The 19,875-nt window shown below is 46.9% G+C and overlaps 1 protein-coding gene across 1 annotated transcript in view; it reads left to right on the top strand.

Moving 5' to 3' along the window:
* The first annotated feature begins 336 nt into the window (after positions 1-336).
* LOC146506639 (zinc finger SWIM domain-containing protein 6-like) overlaps positions 337-19,875 on the top strand; it is a 47,903-nt gene continuing 28,364 nt past the window's right edge. The window contains exon 1 of the mRNA XM_085181347.1: positions 337-886. Coding sequence (XP_085037473.1) covers positions 454-886 — 433 coding nt within the window. The 5' untranslated portion in view covers positions 337-453. The remainder of the gene's footprint in view (positions 887-19,875) is intronic.

Genomic DNA, 19,875 nt, shown 5'->3' with positions numbered 1-19,875 from the left:
TGGAGCCCGGGGTGGTAGCTGAGGCTCCAAAGGAAAAAAAAGTCAGTTTTCTTGCCCCCTTTTACCCCTGTGGGAAACTGCGAGGCCGCCCCTGGATTAAGTCCCCGCCTTTAAACTCAAATAAGAAGGAAACTTCAAAGGCCGTCGGCCGCCGGGGCTCCACCCTCGCGCTCCCGAACAGCTTCACAAAGGATTTGCCGACATTCGGGAATTCCGCCTCCAGTTCCTTTTATAGCGCCACTCGTGCGCTGGCAGCTCTCCAGGATCCCGCCCATCCGGTTACTTTGACAACACAAAGGACTTCACGGAACTCACAAGCTCCGCCCACTTTTCCAAATAAGGGCAGTCTCTCCATGTACGGCAAACAATCGGTGCGAGATTGCCCTTTTCTCTTCCTTATCCCGTTTATATGATCGGAGAGGAACTGCGCTTCAGGTTGGAAGCGGTGCGAACATGGCCGAGCGAGTCCAGCAGCCCCCAGCCAAGAGGCTCTGCTGCCGGCCCGGCTACAACCCGGCGTGCAGGCAGGGGCAGCGGGCTGGAGGTGTCCTGTGTGGCGGCGCGGGGTCCGCTCCGGGAGGGTCGGGAAATGGGAAAACGCACAACCCCGAGTCGTTGCTCGATATCGCGGCTCGCAGAGTCGCGGAGAAGTGGCCGTTCCAGAGGGTGGAGGAGCGGTTCGAAAGGATCCCGGAGCCCGTCCAGCGGAGGATCGTATATTGGTCTTTCCCGAGAAGCGAGAAGGAGATCTGTATGTATTCCTCTTTCAACGCTGGAGGAGAGGAAAGTGGAACTAGCGGGGATAATAATGACGAGACCCAGCTGCCTTTCCTACGGGGTGTCACTCTGTTGGAGGGTGGCTGGGTGGACAACGTATTGCAAGTCGGTGAGTGGACCATAGCGTTAGAGTAACGCAGGAAAACAGCATATAACCAACAAAACACCCAACTAGCACTGTTTGCCTTTTCCATTGGAGCCATGCCAGACTTTTAAAGGGCTCGTGTTTTCCTCCCTTAGTCTCGTCTATTATAAACAATGCAGGGTATTTCCACACCAGTCTACCCTATAGCTGTGTGTGAGAGCAGCCTATTTTCAGACAAGCCCGTAATAGTAGCCCACTTCTTCTTGTTTTTACCCACTGAGCTGCGCGCATTGAATGGCCCACAGCCATCCCAATTGGAAGCTTAGCACTTTGTTCCTATTTTTGTGTCTTTCTAGCTCTCCATGCCCCCACCGATGGGTACGCAGACAAAAGCCCCCTATATCTTTTCACCGCTGGCTAAATAGACGATATTTAGAAAGGGTGGGAGGGACGGTGATTTAAAGCCACAGTGCTTCTGTTTTGTTTGCCAAACACCTTTGTGAGACGGACTGAAGTCTTTCTTTCTGCCTTTCCAATATTCACTTAAAGCCCAAGCTATATGCACGGGGTAATGATAAATATGTTTTTTTCCCCTTGGCGGCATTATTTTTGGTAAAGCTCGGGGTAATTAGAGGTGCTATAGGCTCAGCAACCCCCTGGCTGGCTGGCTGGCTGCCTTTGCCAGAGCCACAATATTTCACTGCAATCGTCAGTGCAATAGACTCAGCTGTCAATCCGACTCCCCACCCTTGGAAACGGTTCAGGATTCTAATCCCATTACCCTCCCCAGTTCATCTGAATCTTAATGCATTCTGCAAACAAGATTTTATGCATGATCTTCTTCCTCCTCCCTCCCTCCCTGTCCATCTCTCTCTCTTCCCCCTCCTTGTTCGCTCTTCCTCTCTCACTTCTTGGCTTACTATCCCTCCAAAGAATCTGTGTGGAGATGGCTTCAGCTCTTGTGGGCTCAGAGAATGTGCAGTGCACAATAGTAGCCATGGAGTAGGCAGACAGGAAGGCAGCTCTCCCTCCCTCTCTCTGGCCTGTTTACCAGATTCCCCAGCATTAGTCTCATTTATGGGCTCGGTCATTTGGGGCTTTAGGAAGCAAAGCACTCAGCTTAGGGTTAAATAAAAAGTGCGAGGCGTCAGCGAGGTATATGTAAGCAGTGTGTGTGTGTCTGTGCTTTGGGAAATAGTGACAGGCAGGGTAACGAGGTCATTTACTGTGGCCATGCATGTGCTTCTGTCTGCTTTAAAGAGATGGAAAAGTGTGTCAGTGTGTGTGTGTGTGGGCTTGATAAACACAGAGGGAAATTGTACATGCATCTCTCTCCCTCTGTGTGTGTGTGTCTGAGTCTGCATGGGCTGTCAGTCTCATCCCGCATGCTCACAGAGAGTGGAGAATGACAGGCGAGTACACAGCAGGAGGAGGGCATGTTATGCTGATTGCAATTTTCACCCCAGAATTTTTTATTTTTTTAAAGCTTGGGAAGATAAAGCCAGGAAGAGAAAATGATAAATAAAAGATGCAATCTACTCCAGGGGACAGGCAGCCACTGGAGGATGAGGGCTTAAAAGCAGGGCAGCGTGGGAGGGGGGAGGCTGTCAGCCACATCACACACCACATGTATTGGCCCATCAAACACATACAGTGGGTCTGGCCTGGAAAACAGTGCAGGGTGGCTGTTAGGGCGTGTATGTGTGCGCACACAAGCGTATATGCATGCATGACTTTGTGTGGCTTCTTGTGTGCAAATGTGTGTGCTGTCAGTGGGATGGGATTCAGTGTTGATGATGAAAGACAGTAGAGCAGTAGAATAGATGCAGAGGTTATTGTGTATGGGGGTTTGGGGGGGGAGCTAATATACTTGAATGGATCTGCTGTCGCTGTATTCCACTCCTTCCCCTCCCATCCCGTCCTCCACCTCCCTCTCTCCCAAGTGAGCAGCTATAAAACTCTCCATATTTACTCCCCTAAGGCTAACTACCAGCCCCCAGTCTCCTGTGATTATTTATCTTTTTCTCAAAGACATTAATCACAAGCCTTTTTCCTTTTTTTTGGGTCCCTCCATCTCTTTCCATACATCAGTGCTATGGAGAGAATGGATAGGGGGATGGCGCTTAAGGGGAAGAGCAATAGATCGGGTGATATCAAGAAAAAGAGGGGAAGCCTAGAGGGAAAATGTGGGTGGAAAATGCAAAAGAGGAAAGAAGCATTGAAATGGTGATTGCAAGAGAAGGGAGATGCATGAAAGTAAAGAATGAAGTGTGGAAAAAGGGGGAGAGAGTGAGATGGATGGCTCGCTCTCTCTCCCATGCGGGCTCATCTGTTCCAATGCCAGCCTCTGAGATAAATTTTCATATACGAAATTCAGGCGTTATCTTAGCGGTCCACTGCTCCTCGGTTATAGCGGCGTTATAACAACCCGGCTTCGGTATTTTTGCGCTCCTCACTGATGTTCAGGTCAGCCACAGAGCAGGTGTCAGACCACATACCTAACCTTAACCTCTAAAGGCTTCTCTGTGTAATAATACATGAAAAACTGCAAACGAACAGCATTAAATATGCATCTTGCTTTGGAAAGCAGTCCCCCTAACAGCAGCTGTCTGTCATAAAAAATTACATTGTCATGAGGTGATCACAGAAACATCAGTAAATCTCACCAGTGGTGCCAAATTTTGAATCTTTTTTTAGCTTGTCAATCACACTGTACCGTGTGGCAACTAAGCATCATTTACAGGTATAGAAAACTTCTAGACCAGCCTGTTCTGATCACAGCATCTGTTCTCTGGTCCCCTTGTGTAATTTAGACTCAGCGGCTCATCTTCCTGAAAAGGAAGGCTAGTGTTATTGTGCCCCATCCTCTAATTATAGAATTCTAATCCTATGGCTGTAACATGGCATGACAAAGCATGTTTGCACTTCATTACTCTCCTTCCTGTTTTAGTCCTCCAGCATGGGTCAAGTTCATCCCCGCTGCTGTCATTTATTCAAGACTTGTACCTTTCCCTTGAACTCTCATCCCTGTGTTTCTAAACCATCCCACCCCCCGTCTGCCTCCGGGGCTTTGTACTAAGAGTTAAAAAGGAAAAACCCCATAACTCTCACCACCGTACACACCACCACCTTCCTATCCTGTTACCGTAAGCCCCCATGTCCCCGAGGAGTGACATACTGATGCCTGGCATATGTCGCTCTCTGCGTCGTCATTAGCATAGTCTACGCAGGACAGCCTGTTTATCCAGCTCCGCTTGTTAGGCTAATTTTTTTTTTCTTCCACATGAAGCTACATGTCATTTTTATCATCCTTACTGCCCCAAATCTGAGTGATGAGGCGGACACTTTGAGGGCGCTTTAAATTAAACTTGAATGAAAGTAGATACGCCATAACCTGTGGACCATTTTGCTGTGTTTTCCATGGTGGTGTTATCGGACTAAATGGCCTGTAATATTTTGCCTTGGCCCTGCCAAAAATATCACTGAGTGTCCATGGCAGCCATGCCGGTGTAAGTGTGAATGTCATCCTCACCGACTCCACCTATTCCAGAGATAAACTGTTAGGTGTGTGTGTGTCTGTGGGTATGTTTGCATATATGTGTGTCTTGTCTTTTGCTTCTGCATGCTCATAACTCAGGTTAATTTGTTCACGCTCTGGAGAATCTTAATTAGGTTTCTGCGTCATCTGCTCTCACCAACGCTCCGTTTTCTTCCTTCTTTTAGAAAAATAAATAAATAAATAAATCATGATGTCAATGAAACAGTGAAATAACAACCAGGAGAACCACCCGCCTGGTTGTTATTTCACCTGTTTGTTGATTGTTTGTTTTTTTAAACCTCTTCCTATTTGTCACATGGAGAAAATCATAACACAGACTCTGCTTAAATTGTCTGTGTGGCTCCATTATTGTGCACCATGGGTGTGTTAGTGGAGATGCTGCACAAAAACTTTATTTAACATTCGGCCGATATGAGACGACAATACAACATACAGAGAACAGCATTTAAACAAAAGGCTTGGTAAAAACAATGAAGGTTTGCACACATTGTTAAGTTATTGCTGGTATGACAATGCCGAAGAGAAATATTTTACAAAGTTGAAGGAACACAAGCTTGTTTGCTTGTTTGCAAGAACAGACTCATGGATCCACATCTTTTTTTTTTTTTTTTCCCCTCTGCACTTCTTTTTAGCTAAGGACTCACAAGGCTTTTTCAAAGAGCTTCTTCGGGGCCCACATCAACAAGCATTCAAACATTCTGTCCACAAAGGTGCAGAATTTGAGATGCGCAACGCAAATCTTGCAGGAGCATGTCGTCTGCGAGACGCTATCGGGCTGAGCATTAAGGCTGTTTTTGTTGGGTGAGGGCTTATTCTTTTTGTTTGTGTGTGGGCTGTTTCTTTTCATGTGGGTGGATCTGGTTTTATTTTCCTGTTAGGTTAGAGAGTTCCTTTATCTTTTTTACAATGCCCGTCGAGAATGAGCCCACATGCCCACCGCTGAAGACAGGGAGAGCTAGAGAGAGAGAGAGAGAGAGACTGAGCATTATTCGAATATTCTGGGAGGCCATACTGCTGTAAAGAGGCAGAAATTGCGATGCCGGACTTAAAGAAATGCTGTCACAATAGAATTCAGAGGCTTTTCAAAATTATTCCCCATGAAGGTTTTGTGCTTTCCTATAAAGCAAAAGTTCTTTTAGAGGATTCCGTGAAAGTCAGGGTTATCAGATGTCTGTAGATCAAGCTTGAAGGTGATAGCGACGAGGGAGCAGTGATCCAGGATCCGGTGCACCAGGTCTACCCCTAGGCATATGACTAACCCTGGGCTTGTATCGTCATGGAAACATGCCTGAGCCTAGAGCTAGTGTAAACATCTGGCTGTCCAAGAGGGAGCAAGAGGGGCAGCAACTGCGTCCATGTGAAGAGAAGTGGAGTCTTTAAAGAGAGCGCTCTCTCTCTCTCTCTCTCTCTCTCTCTCCGTCTGGCTTTGTGTATCTGAGCCTGGGAGAAGGAGATTCCAGGGCCTTGTCTCATTATGTTGGCCGAATGGAAAGAAGATAGGATACCTTTCAGCTGTCGTGTAATGGAAACACGTTAGCTTAGTACCTCCGCGTGTGTGTGCGAGTGTGTGCACATGCAAATGCGGCTTTGCAGTCGTTTGGTTAGAGACAACAGATTGTGTTTTGTGTTTATCTTTTGATCTCGCTATTATTTATTTCATAATATTACTTGATGAGAGATAATGCCTAGATTGGCAAAGCATCCAGGAAAATTCCTTTTTTTTTTTTGTATGTTTTCAGCTGAGCAGAATATTTTCCATCTAAAGTAAAAGTTGCGTTAGTGTCACAGTAAATCCAAAATGTGTTTGCATGATAATTACTTTAATTCTGCAATAATAAGTTTCAGCCCGATCTCAGGTTCCGCTTTCTATCGCTTGAAAGCAATGTGGGTGGCCTCCTTAAGGATATACCCTATAAAGAAACAATGCCATGCTGCAGCCGCTAAGTGATAGATGACCACTGGTTCCTCTGCTAGCTGTGCCTCGATCCCATCATGTCAGAATTTTCCAGAAGGTCCCTAATGCTTGTCACAGCCTTAGCTCCAAACTCTAACCAACCCCGTTCCCAGATGTGCCTTTAGATAGATTTTTCCCACCACAGACCATAACTTCCTGTAGCCAGCCATGTTCCATCTCCTAAACTTGGCTTTAACTGTCCCCCGCTCCTCCCATTTCCAATGCATATACCTGTGGACAGTCCTGTCATTTCAAGCTCGGACTAATGTCTGTGTGCCCTGTTTCCAGTCTTTCTACCTGACTGGAGCCAGCCTCTGTCTCATTCTCAGTCCCAGACATAGCCGTTTCCTCCCTACTCCTCTTAAATCAACGTTCCCAGTTCCAACCATAGCTGCACTGTATCTGCCACACTGCCAGACCTATCGCAAGTAGCCCAAAGACCTCTTTTCAAAATGACCCTGCACACTAATAGAAGCATATATTCAGAGATGCTCAGCGTTTAAGATCAGCGTGTGTTGGTGCTTGTTAAAATAAACCAGCTAAAGTAATAAAGTTCCAGCATGAGCTCTGTAACGTCTGCCCCAGTCCCTGTTCCAGCTTGACTTGTCTCCTGTCCCAGACTGTGGCTGCTGGGTGTGCGTCAGCACAGCTCCTCGGCTGGCTGACTCTGTCTAGGAATCCAGTCCTTCCTCCACACAGCTCCTGCCCCTCTCTTCTCTGTCAGCAGAGGGAATGAAGCACAGGGAGCAGGCGATAGAAAGGGTACTAAATCCACAATGACAAGGCCCTATTAAAAGACGTTTTTTCTATTTCATTTAATGACTTTTATTACCAGCCGCCCCTCTCGCTTCGATTTGGCAATAATAACAACAGGGGAATGCAGCACTCAGCGTTATCCTATCTGATTCTCCCTTTCACTTTTTTTTTCTTTTTAATGAATTCCACTTTGCACCAATGTGCTGCTGAAATAAGCACAAAAGCAGTCCAAGTCTGTGCTTACTGCAGTGGAGAGCTAAATGTGTATATATTTATTGTGGATGGATGCCTGTCTTTGTGCCTTGCATGCATGCATGCATGCATGTACATCTGTATTAAAGACTTTGCACACGTCTTCACTGTTACCACAATCCAAAGCTTCTCCATGTGGTTTGGTCAACAGCTGTTGTCACCTCAGAAGCCAAACGTTTTGCGGTTTTTGTGTGTGTTTGTGTGCGTACATAATCACTGTGTGCTTTGCTCAGAAAGTAGAAAGCTACCTGCTGTGGTCCAATATTAAGAACAATTACTTCGGTCTATCCTAAACAAATACACAGCATAATGATAATAATAACACAACTTTCCCTTGTAGTGAGTGTATAATTCTTGTATCATGTTCGTCTATATCAAACGAACAGCGCAGGGCTTTCTAATAAGAAGGCAGTCAAGGCCATAAAGATTTGGACTTGGACTTTAACTCGGGTGGATCTGCCTTGTAAAGCTACTTCTGAGACACAGCTCGCCCAAATTCCTGCACAGCTTATAAGTAAAGGCAGGATTCTTTCAGTCTATTTAACTTTGTGTGAACAGGCGAATGTACGTGTGTGACTATGTGTGTTAATGGCTCGCTGAGCGTGTTTATGGCTGTGTGTGTCAGGCTGAATAAAGGTGAGGCATGTTAATGATAAGAGGGTGGATGACATTCCCGTCTGTCATCATTCCCACCCTATCTCGTTTCCACTCTTGCATGTACACACACACACACACACACACATTTACCTCACAGTGCCGGTGACTAGGCGCCTTTGAATAAACAACAGCAGAGGATGAGGGTTTACCTGCCACTGACCCCTGTTGCTCACACACATACATACTGATAGAGGTGTTCACTCATTGACTGGTCCCTCCCCCATCACTAAGCTGGCCCAGTGTTGACCTCTTCATCTGATCTCCAGGGATTTACCAAAGTCAAAGGTCAATCTGGTCAGACTGTCCCTCCAGTGGCTGACTGCCTTCCTTGAAAGACAGGCCCCTGCTCGCATTATTGTTTTCCAATAAATAGCACCTGACCAAAGGAAAAGGCTGCTTGCTTGATTGAATGTGTGCATGCGTCTTTACACGTCCCAATAAGCAATTTCTCACCCGAGAGAACGGTCCAGGAGGAGACAAAGAGTATGCCCACTTTTGTTGTCCCTTTTGTGGAACAATCGGGAATCTGAGCCAGATTGAGACGAGGGGGGTTATCCCCTTCTCTCTTCTTGCCTGGCAGGCTCAAGTGCCGTGTGAGCTATGTAGAGGAGGAGGTTTTGAGAGTGCAAGGTGCCTCTGGCTGTGCCTGGTCCAACGATGTCGTGGCGGTGTGGCATGTGAGACATGCATTCATTGCTTTGTGGCAGAGCAGGGCTGAATAGAGCTGGAAAGGCTCTCCAGGCATGAGAGACAGAGAGACAAAGAAAGAGAATGAGAGAGATTCAGAGGGAAGGAGTAGAAGGCTTTCAAATGACTATGGAATTTAGTTTGCCCTTCTAAAGAGGTTTTTTTTCTTTCTTTTCTCTCACTTCTATGCTCTTTTTTGTTTTTTGCTTGCTTAGTTTTTTTTTCATATTTCATTCCTGTTTTCCTTCTTCTTGCCAGCCTGTTTTCTTGGTCTTACCATACCTCCATACTTGCACTCCCTCTCTGTGCTTCTAAGCTCCCATTGTCTCTGTTTCTCTACTTCCTGATTTTCAAGTTTCAATTCCCAAGCCAGGCTAAAGACACCCATATTGTATTTTACACGGCTCTTGTCTAGATACAGCATGTTTCCATCAAGCTTCCTGTGTATAAAGTCCCAAAAGAAGGCTAACAAGCTTTCTAATTCCTCCTCTCTGTGCTTTGCTAGAGCTACCAGTCTGTGTCCAGGTCTCAGGGGCAGTCGCTATTTCTACATTCACAAGCTCTCTGTTTACTACAGGATTTATGAGAGAAACAAGACTTGGCCTACTTGCTGTGATGTGTATTTGTCTGAAGTTTTTAAATGATCCTCAATCTGATGTTGTTGTTTTTTTTAGGCATGGCAGACCATCCTGGAACCTTTTTAGGTCGACACTGATGAATGACACTTGTTTATTGCCCTGATCACAACACTTTTGTCAGGGCACAAACATAAACCTAACTAAAAATCCTGACTGATCGGCTGATCTGAATGCTAGCCCACAATAGCAGATAAACTTCTACGCATCCAAATGGCTAATGTCATACACGGTGTGCTGTTTAAGATGCTTTACACAACCCACAGTGACTTCTGCAGGCATCTGCAAGCTGCTTTGAAACCCGCCTCCACTGCAGTTCCTCTTTTCACTGCTGTTTCTCAATCAAATCTGCTGTGATGATGCCTGCTCTGTTCTCTGCTGGGGTTTTTGCCGCTTCTCTCCCCTCTTCCCACTTCCCATGTCTGAACATGAAATGGGATGCAGGTTCCCAAGCAGAGCGAAATGTGGAAATAATAATCTTATTTTGACTGAAACCGGTCTATGCCTGTCCCACGCTCTGCTCATTGAATGGCACAGGTATAGTGTGGGTGAAGTATTGACGCTAGCATTATTCCCTGGCATTGTCGAGGATGATTGTATGCCATTGTGTGTCACTGCCAACCTGTCTGTCTGCATTCTAGCTGAGACTGGCTAGCTGCTAGCAGGCTAGCTGTCCCTCCTGGGTGGCTACATCACCTCATCCTATACCCTCCTCACAGCCAGTGACAGCCCAGCCCAGGGAGACATAGGTAATGGTCCTCTCTGATGTACACCCCGACTCAATTGAACTGGATGGCAGACACACGCCTAAAATAACAAAAGGAGGGGAGCGAAAGAGAGGGGGTGGAAAGGAGAGAAGGGGAGGGAAGGAGTGAAGCGATCGATAAAGCAGGGACACATTGCCTAATAAAGATTTATTCCTTTCCCCCCCCCCTCGCCATCCGCCTTGGCAGGGCAGACGAGGGGGGGAGGAGAGAATGTGATTAGTGGACTTCTTCTCCCAGGGTGCTTCTGATAGCATGTGTGTATGCGTGCATGGCGGTGCACTTGGCCCCATGCGTTGTGTGTATTTTTGCATCTCGGTGTGTTTATCGCATGTGTTTGTCTCTCTCTCCCAAGAGCAATAGGGGTTAAAAACGGTCTCTGTCGTTTGTTCTGCCAGCAGCGGCACTAGCAGCTGCAGCTGTGTCCCTGCCTCTCTCTTCCTGTCAGCTAATATTTAGTTAATCTTTGGTCTGGGACCTACGGGACTGGCCGGAGCTCCTGGTGCCCCATCCATCTCGCACTGATCTATATTCCACGCTGGATCCCTGTGCCATTAACCACTACCAAGGGGAGGAGAGAAGGGGATGGAGCGGCGCAGAGGTAGAACTAAGAGGAAAGGGCAGATGGGTGGAGGTAGAGCTGTAGAGAGACAAGAGAGTGATGGAGAGGAAGCGATAGAGGAAGGAGGAGGGGTAGCTGTCTACCGTATCAGCGCTAAATAAGAGGGAAAAGGCAGGCAAGGAGGTGGGTCAGCTATTCCATACATGGCAGAAATTGCTCCTAATAATTTAGGGGAAAGTGCAGCAAAAGAAATATGCACAGATTTATTTATTTATTTTGAACTCTGCAGCTCCATTTATTTCCTGCTTTATTGGATGCCATCCCGATTTAAGTCTTTCATATAGTGGAGCAGGTGGAATTACTTCAATCCGACAATAAACAACAGAGAGGTAGAGTGTTTCCGCAAGGATGTGTGAAAGGTTGAGGAGGAAAAGGCCGACGTAGGTGGTGGAGGAGGATGGGCAAAAAAAGAGAGAGGCAGAGGCGTGGGAGTGAGCGATCCATATGCAGTGAGTGGGCCACTTCATTGATATGCATTGTGTAGTTATGAGGGGGTCCACCTGTGAAGGCTCCAAGTGCTGAGTCACTCAGTAACGCACAGACTAAATGCTTTTATCCCAGACGCCTCGTCCATCTGAATGGAATATAATAGGCCGTAAAGTGCTTTGCTAGCAGCGGCTGCTTGCCCCATGGCAAACCCTTGCCCCTCGCTCTCACTCACCCTTCTCCAAATCTCATTTCGCCACTTTCATGGAAACAAAGTGTGCTTAGCTTTAATTACATTGTTGTTTTTTCTATATATTTTTGTTCATCTTTCCATGTTGTTCTTCCTGCAGTGCTTTTCTGGCAGCAACACTGAGCTTTCTCTCTCTCCCCGCTACAGCCCTTCTGTCCACACTCCCTGCATATCTTCCCCCTACAGTTAAGTGTGATCCCTCTGCTGCTGCCGCTGCCGCTGCTGTGTGTCTGTGTGTGTGTATTTTGTGTGTGGGGCACCTGTTTGGGATCTCGGTGTGTGTTCAGGGTCACGCCTGCAGGTCGTGCGTAATGAATAGCAGAGCTGTTGGCGAAGCACAACTGGTCGGGGAAGGAGGTGGCCAGAGAATAGCTCACCAGTGACGGAAGGAGAGGAGGAGGATGGACGGATAGATGGAGGGAGGGAGGGAGGAAAGAAAGAAAGAAAGGGATGACGGAGCGAGAGGACCAGTAAGGGAGGAAGGGAAGAGTGGTTGCGAAGCCAGTGAGCCTTAACCACCTTCTGTCAGTCTGTCTGGTCTCGGTGCTGTTTTCTCTCTCCTCGGAATCTAATGGCTTTTCCACTGTCCTCTTTCCAAACCTCCACACCTCCCCTCCTCACCCCCTTCTCTCTACTCTTACCCCTCTCTCTCTCTCTCTCTCTCTCCATTTTTTTCTTTCTAATTCCTCTCCATCTCTCACTTTCCCAGTTAAAATTCTCCAACTAAGTCCCTGTGCTGTCTTCCCTTGCTACCTCCCCTCCCTCACTCTGCCTGTGTACTTCCAGCTGCTAGCCAGGGGAACAGCTGACTAAATCTAAAGCTGGGGCCCCTGGCTCTGGCTCTGGCTCTGGCTCTGGCTCTGGACCTGGCCCCAGCTCCAGCTCCAGCTCTGCCATAGCCTCCTCCTATTCTCAGCCCCCCTTTTCCCTTCCTCCAGCCCTCCCTCTTCTCTCTGGCCTCTAGCCCTGGCTCCTCTCTCAGCAGCCCCAGCTCAGCCCTGGCCCTGCCTCTGAACCTGGGCTCCAGTTTTGCCTGACTCTCAGTGGTTCCTTCCAACCATCCCCCTCCATCCCACTTTGGAGCTGAAAAGCCTCAAAACCCTTCGCTCGCTCTCTCTTTCTCTCTGTTTTGCCTATAAGCCTTCTGTTTTACTTTCTCTTTTTCGTGTGTGTGTGTGTGTGTGTGTGTTTGTTGGCTTTTTTGTTTTGTTTTTTTAATTGTGTATTTCTTGCTACTTCATTTGCTCACCCTCCTCCCTGCTCTGACAGGCTGTAGCTGGGCCCCTGGTACTGTCCCAACATATCTGGACTGAGGCCTCATCCAGGTTGGCTGCAGTTCAGTTCTCTGGCTCCTTTGCCCAGCATCCATTGCCAGGCATCTTCCTCTCTCTGGCTATAACGTTAGTCACTGTAACTCAATGTGGCTCGCTTTACTCCAAGCCACACTCGGCTTGTACATTCGGTTGTTTCTGGCTTAACACTTTCCGTGAAGCTCTCAGACTCGTCGCGTGTCTCCTCCGTCTCCTCGACTCCAGTTTCCGTGCGTGTCTTTAAGTTGTGTAGACGGGCTCTGGCTCAGGCAACGGCACAGACACACACGGCAGGCGCACAAAAGCATGCGTCGTGCGAGAGTGTGAAGCATATGACACATGATTGGCAGTAGGGGGAGGATGGGGAAAAGCAGCGAAAGGGGAAGTGGGCCTTGTCACAATTCTAGACAAGCCGGGGGCTCAAGTTTGATCGCTGCCCAGGGAAAGGGAGCCTTTGTTCACTCCCCCCGCCCACCTCCTCCCTAACCTCTGAGGCTGTCAGAGCGAAGGGTGCAGGCTTGTGTGATTAGGTGCAGGCCCAGGTTCCATCATCACTCTTTTGAACAGACATTGCCCACAGAAGACACATGCCAATACGCTTCTTCCTTCTTGACACCGAGCAATTCTGAAAGGGCGACTGTAGGGACTGACAGGGTAAAGTTCAGAGAGCAGCCTGCAGCTACACTGGGATACACATTCCCTTTAAGTGGAAGTGGGCCAGTGAAGCCCAGGCAGGAAGAAAAGTAGTTTCTCCTGTGGAAAAACTTGCCGTTCTTTGCTTATTATTCAACCCATTCCTGTCTGTCTAATGCCCACAGCAGTCTCTCCCCCCCCTTCCTCTCTTGTTGCATTTGTTGTCGGCTTTTGTTGTTATGTTTTAATTTTGTATGTATGCGTGGAGAGTGATTTGCTGGGTGGGGGTGGAGGGGTGGGAGAGCAGCAAAAGTTTCCTTTGGAGTCACGTTTTCTCTTGCTGACTGACAGACGCAGGATGATGAAAGCGAATCGCAAAGTGCCACGGACATCAAAGGTTCCTGTCTTCCCTCACTTATTGGCATCAGTGCACAACAACCCGGTGTGGATTCCTCAAAACAGGGAGGGAAGCAGGGGCGGGTGGGGCGTGGAAGGAGCTGCAAGACATGGAGGCATATGACAAAAGAAACTACCGTCCAAACAGCTTGAGGGGGCAGAGTCAGGAGGTGGGGGCGCTAAATAATCAAACCTAAGCGCTGTAACTGAATCGGACTGCTTTTCAAGAGCATTTTCAATCAAAACGGGCTTTTGATGTGCACTGATTCTGATACCAGCGATGTTTGAATAGAGAAATAGTGACAGGCTTGAAGTTATGAAGAACTCTGCTTTGGGCCCTCACTTTGAGGCTGCTTTCTTTTTTTGGTGTGCATGTATTTTTTTTTTTGTATGGACCAGTGCAACAGTAATTAACTGAGTGTTAAAGCTGAGATGAAGTAAGCCGCTTGGTTCTGCTCTCCTAACCTTATAGACCCCCGCCCCTCCAACCCCTCTTCTGTGTCTGTCTCTCTCACTCCCTCCCTTTTATCCTTTCTCTTGTTCAGGATGGCACCCATTGACTGCCTCTGACCTAATTTGGGCAAATTTCACTGACCTACTTCATGGGTGAATGCTGACTTGCCCACGGGAGGTGATTCTCTCACACACATGCACACATAATCTTTTCTATCCTTACGGTTAACATGCAGGCCCCTCGATGTCCCGTACAGTGGATGTGGTGGCGGGCAAGTGACCCCCCTCAGCTCACCCCATCGTTCCCCAATCAAACCCCCTTCTATCCTTTCCTCCTTCAGCAGTCTGGCATCCCAAATGAACATAATGAGGATATCAAAGTGCGAGCGCATAGTAAAATATAAACAAAGCAGTTGGCCTCTGTTTGATGTGGTCTCAGAGGTGACATAGCGCTTCACTTCACTAGTCTCTGAAGAGATGTAATCAGCATAATTGTGTAAGGATACGATTATTCTTCTGTCATTTATGAAAATGCTAATTTGAGGTAATTCGATCAAATAATCTGGAGGTACTTTGGGTGTACTGGCAATCACAGTAATTCATTTTTTAAAGTTTGAACGATACAGACTATGTGCATGTTGAGCAATCTGAGAATTAGTCTGTTAATGTGCTAAAAATGAATTCAAGCATCATTGCATTCCTTTGGCAGATTAATTCCCAGTCAACTGGACGAGGTCCTCCGGAGGGTTTTGGAAAGGGTGTTGTCATTCTTGGATTAGTTTTTCCCCCCCCTTTTTTTTTCTTTTTTAATGTGAGGATGATTAGTAATAGACTTCTCTGCCTACAGGCCTTCACAAGGACATGATGGTTAGAATGAAGTCTAGCTTGAAACTGTGTTTCGGTCACGCTTGTTTTAGTGTTCTTTGTAATATTTTGTGCAGCCGGTGTTTTGTGTGTTTGACAAAAAAGCTACTTGTGTTCATATTTTTATTGCCTGCATATTTTGCACTGTGTGTGTGTGTGTGTGTGTGCTTGCCCCCTGAATGTACATGCATATAGACCCAACACCGGACAGACACACATTGTCATGGCAACGCACACCGATGTCAACAAAAGAGGCTCCAGGGTGAATATTGTCCCCCCTCTTGTCCAGCAGGGTGCAATTTATCTCAATGTAGCCATGAAAGGCAGCTATTTACATGAAACCAGAGCTGTTTCTGGGAAATAAGGGTCTCTCTGAAGGTTTTGATGTCAGCTGCCTGCTTTTAGTCCAAGAATGGAAACCTTAACCATCCAGAGTGAGAGCGAGCGAGAGAGGGGAGAGGAGAGGAGTGAGTTGTAAACCTACCGAGAGAGATCTCAGTTCCCCCATGTGTTTCAGGTCCTCACCCTGAAAAGTCTCTCATCCTTTCCCCTTCGACTTGCTTTCTGAAGGCCGAGCGTAGCGTGTGATTTCAGATGCTTACAGTTTGCACAGAGTAAATCTGACTCTCTCCCACACCCCCACCCCCCTTTGCTTTATAGCTTATCCTTAAGAGAGTGGTGCTAACATCAACGTCAATATTTACAGGAATAGCCCGCAGGCAAGCGAATCGACCACCTCGATTCAGCAGAGACATCAACCTTTCTCGTGCTCCCCCTCCTTCCTGCCCGTTCTCTTCTTTCCCTCACTTGTCTTCATCCCAGCTATTCCCGTTCTCTGCAACAGCCCGTCGATCAAGGCGCCAGGTGGCTGAGTTATTTGTCTTTGGGTTGCCTTTGTTTTGTGTTTGTGAGTGTGTGTGTGTGTGTGTGTGTGTATGTGTATGTGTGAGCACAAGGTGCGTCCTGTATGCGCAGGATCTTTGACAGGGCCACGGCTTTGACACAGGCTCAGCTACTTTTTGAGAGATGCTGGATGACGCGTGTCAAGTGATATTAAATGTGAGAGAACCTCCCCTCCTTTCTTCCTCCATCCCATCCCCCACACCCCAAACCCCCACTCTGCCCATCCTGCCACCGTGGACTGTGTCTGCTGTGGTTAGTGTGAGCTATGACACTTTCTACTGGGTCGTCTTTTTTTTTTTTTGTCTTTTTAGGGAGGGGGGTAGGCGGCACATCTGATGTATGAAGCCTCACATCACTTCGGGTATAGAGTGGAGAGAAGGTCAGCAGATACACAGAGGAATAGATGCAGTGCACAGACACCTTACCTGTGTCAGGTTTTTCCCTTTTTAATGGTCAAACTGGTTATTGTGCAAGCTACATATTTTTCAGTTATGGTGTTTGAAAACTGCTGCTGTAGCTGTTGCACAGTTTTGTCTTATCTGGGGTGCTGCTGATGAATCCAGGTCACTTTCCGATAGACTGCCCACCTGTTTAATTGTTCCATGTAGATTTGTTTATTTTCTTTGTGCAGGGAGACAATAAATAACTTTTTTGTACATTTCACTGTGGCACTAACACACATGTGCACCTGCTGCCATCTCTGCCAGGTAAAGCAGAAGCACGAGTATCATGCCAGCAGGCCTGATGCTCTAACAGGACGCTCCGAGGTGGGGGGGGTGCCGGGCAGAGGCAGCTTTATGGCAGGATGTAGCACGCGCCGGCGAACAGAGAACAGCCAGTGTGACCTCAGTGACTCCAGGAAAGAAGGGGTTAAAAAAAGCCAGCATGGCTACATTGGCTGTGTTACGCAAACTGGCGGCTGGCTGGAGCTGAAAGGGGAAGTGCTGAGCTCAGAGGAACACTGGCTCAGAGCCATCGCTCCCTCCTCCCTCCTCTGAAACCCCCCCCTTTACCTCCCACCCCTACCCGCCATCCTCCCCCTCCTCCCCGCTACAGCTGAGTGCTCCCCATGCTTCCCACCGCCAGGCGTGGTGATGTGTGTTTGTGTGTCTGTGGGCCTGTGCTGGAATGCAGCTTCCCCCTCGGCTGGGGCCTGTGTGTGTGTGTATGTGTGTGTATGCGCACGTGTTCGTGTCTGTCTGGAATGATGCCTCTCCTTGTCTATAGTGTGACGTCAGTACACACACAGCAGGTCAGCTTAGGGCTAGGCAACATTCTGCGTGTGTGTGTGTGTGAGTGTGCGTGTCATGGGAGGGGGAACAGGGGAGGAGTCAGTTATTGGAGAGAGAAAAAGGAAAGAGGAGGGGCTGTTTGTGAGCAGAAGGAGGTTGACTGCAGGGAGTCACTGAAGCCAGTATGCGTGCATGCATGAAGGAATCATGAGTGTGTGTCAAGGGGTGGGGTTTGTGTGAGTGTGTGTGTGTGTGTGTGTGTGTGTGTGTGTGAGTGTGTCGGGTGACTTTCCAAATGAAATGGGAAGGGTAAAGAGAGTAAGGTTATTTCCTGGCGTGGAGAAGTGAACCTAAAAACACGCACATAACCCACGCATGTGCACTCGCAGTCATGCTGCAGTTTTCAGTCCAGTGCCATTAGTGCCCAGCTATTTTCATATGCAAATAAATTCTGTTCACTTTCAGCAGCATTAACTTTCACAGTGGCTTTTTGTCTGTGCGCCATGCTGCATTTACAGAATCTTTTTTTTTAAACCACACTTGCTCTTTTTTTTTATTATTATCAATTTTAATATTTGAGCTTTAGTGGCTCGACAAACTTCTAAAAGCTGCATTATAGCCAAAGGATTTCTGGGTCAAAGTTCAGATTAAGTGAACAAAACGCATCTACAATCTATTTTGCATGTCAATCTGGGAGTTTCTGCATGCAGATTTTGCATAAAAGCTGAAAAACACACTTTACAATAATCCCCATTTATTCCTTTTACTTTGTCAACTGAACAGACCAGCTCATTTTGAACAATATTAGTGCTTTACTGTCTCAACTTACTCTATAGGTTTGCCACCAGAAAGATACTCAATTGCTGTAGTAGCAGACAATGGCTTTTCAATGGATCCCTTTACCTTCATCTATAGCTTGCGTGGGTCTTCTGGGACAGACTTCTGCTAATTACACGCATTCATTTCCAGCCATCTGTAATTTCATTCACACTAATGAACCTTGCACATGGATTGGGATAATGTATAGTTAATGTACAGATGGGAGACAGAATTAGCAGGCTGCTAACTTATCAAGTGACAGAAATTTGTTGGATACCAACTAAAGGAACAGTTCACCCAATACCACACAGGTGAAATTACACCTAATAGTAATTTTAGACTTAAGCGTTAAATACTTAAATACGACTAACGTAGCACGTTTTGTTAGACCCCAATTTTAGTTTTTCACAGTCACACACGTCTGAATGCCAACCATTTTTACCGGGCAATCACTGGTTGTAAGGAAAAAAATGTAGATTTCCCTAATCAGTTGGTGAGTGATTGCAGGAAGTTGATGTTAGTCACTATGAAACTGATTACTAAAATCCTAGTCACCCTGGCCTAGAGGCTGGTCAGTGACCTCCTGGCAACCACAGGTCATTAGGGATAAATATGTATTTCCTGACTAGGTTGTTTGTAGTCAGAAGATGAAATTGGTTGCAAAGAAGTGTATAGTTATGATTGCTTTGATTATTAGCAGTTTGTTTCAGTTGCCCATTTTTGGAACGGGAGACACTAACTCAACTGCAAACACTCGCCATCGAGTCTCCATGCAGTAGTGAAACTGAGAAGTGCAACACAAACCGGAAATTGGAAATGCTTGCCTCAAAGGAAAATTTGTGGCTTTTGAAATGTGTTAGCTGCAACTTTTGTGCTCAGTACACACTGCAGATGATCTGCTCGTCAGCTATAGGTTTGCAGCTGACTTCTGGCCACTTGCCTCCATTCCAGGCTCTGGTCGCCTAAGCAGCCTTCTAATATATTTACTATCTGATCATATGTCAGTCGACTGTATTCTTCTTTTAAGTGATTATTTTAGTCGTTTGCATGGAATTTCAACAATGTTTACGCTGCTCATTTCCCATCACTTGAAGTCGTGGAATGTCATTCACTTTTTATGCTTTCTGGTCTGACTGAAGGCAAAAAACGCCTCAGGATGCCAACAGCTAGTGTTCTCCTAGTGGCCCATCATAAGCCCAGATAAACTGGAGGATTGTGTCACATAAAATCTGTGCCAAATCGATATGTGGATCCATCCACTGTGGGAAGTAGCTGAAAGTACCTTCTACTTACACTGGTTGGATAGAGTATTTGCAGTCAAGCTGGCATCCCCCATGCAAAAATACTGGTGACTTTTCAGGGAGTGAAGCAATTACAAGTTTTTGTGACCATCATCTTCTAGCAACTGTCAGCAACCACTTATCAAAAAAGTTGGGTTGCCAGGTTTTTCAATCTCAACTGGTGGTTCTCAGATGGTGGCCAATCAGTCTCTAGGCCTGTGTGACTGAGGCCTAATAAACTTTTACAGACTTTTATATATCTTTTTATATAGAGTCATGCTAGCTGGTTATCCCTGTTCCCCAACATTTTCTAATGAATATCCCTTAAACTGTTTTTTTTTTTTCCTCTTGTCTCAAGCCCGTCCATGACGAGAGGCTTCACTGTCTTCCTATACTGGTCATTTTCTTGAACACCAACCTTTGGGATCCGTCAGCAGAGCAGTAACACCATCTCTGTCTGACAGGCCCAATCCAGCAAAATTAGAATCCATTTTGAAAGTGATAGTTAGAAAATTGCAAGTCATTCCTGATGTACCGCGTGGCAACGAAGTGGCAGCAGCC

The sequence above is a fragment of the Neolamprologus multifasciatus genome, chromosome 12 (assembly GCF_963576455.1).
Source record: "Neolamprologus multifasciatus chromosome 12, fNeoMul1.2, whole genome shotgun sequence".
NCBI lineage: Eukaryota > Metazoa > Chordata > Actinopteri > Cichliformes > Cichlidae > Neolamprologus > Neolamprologus multifasciatus.
Note: the sequence above shows the minus strand (reverse complement) of the source record. Positions and strands in the feature narration are given on the sequence as shown.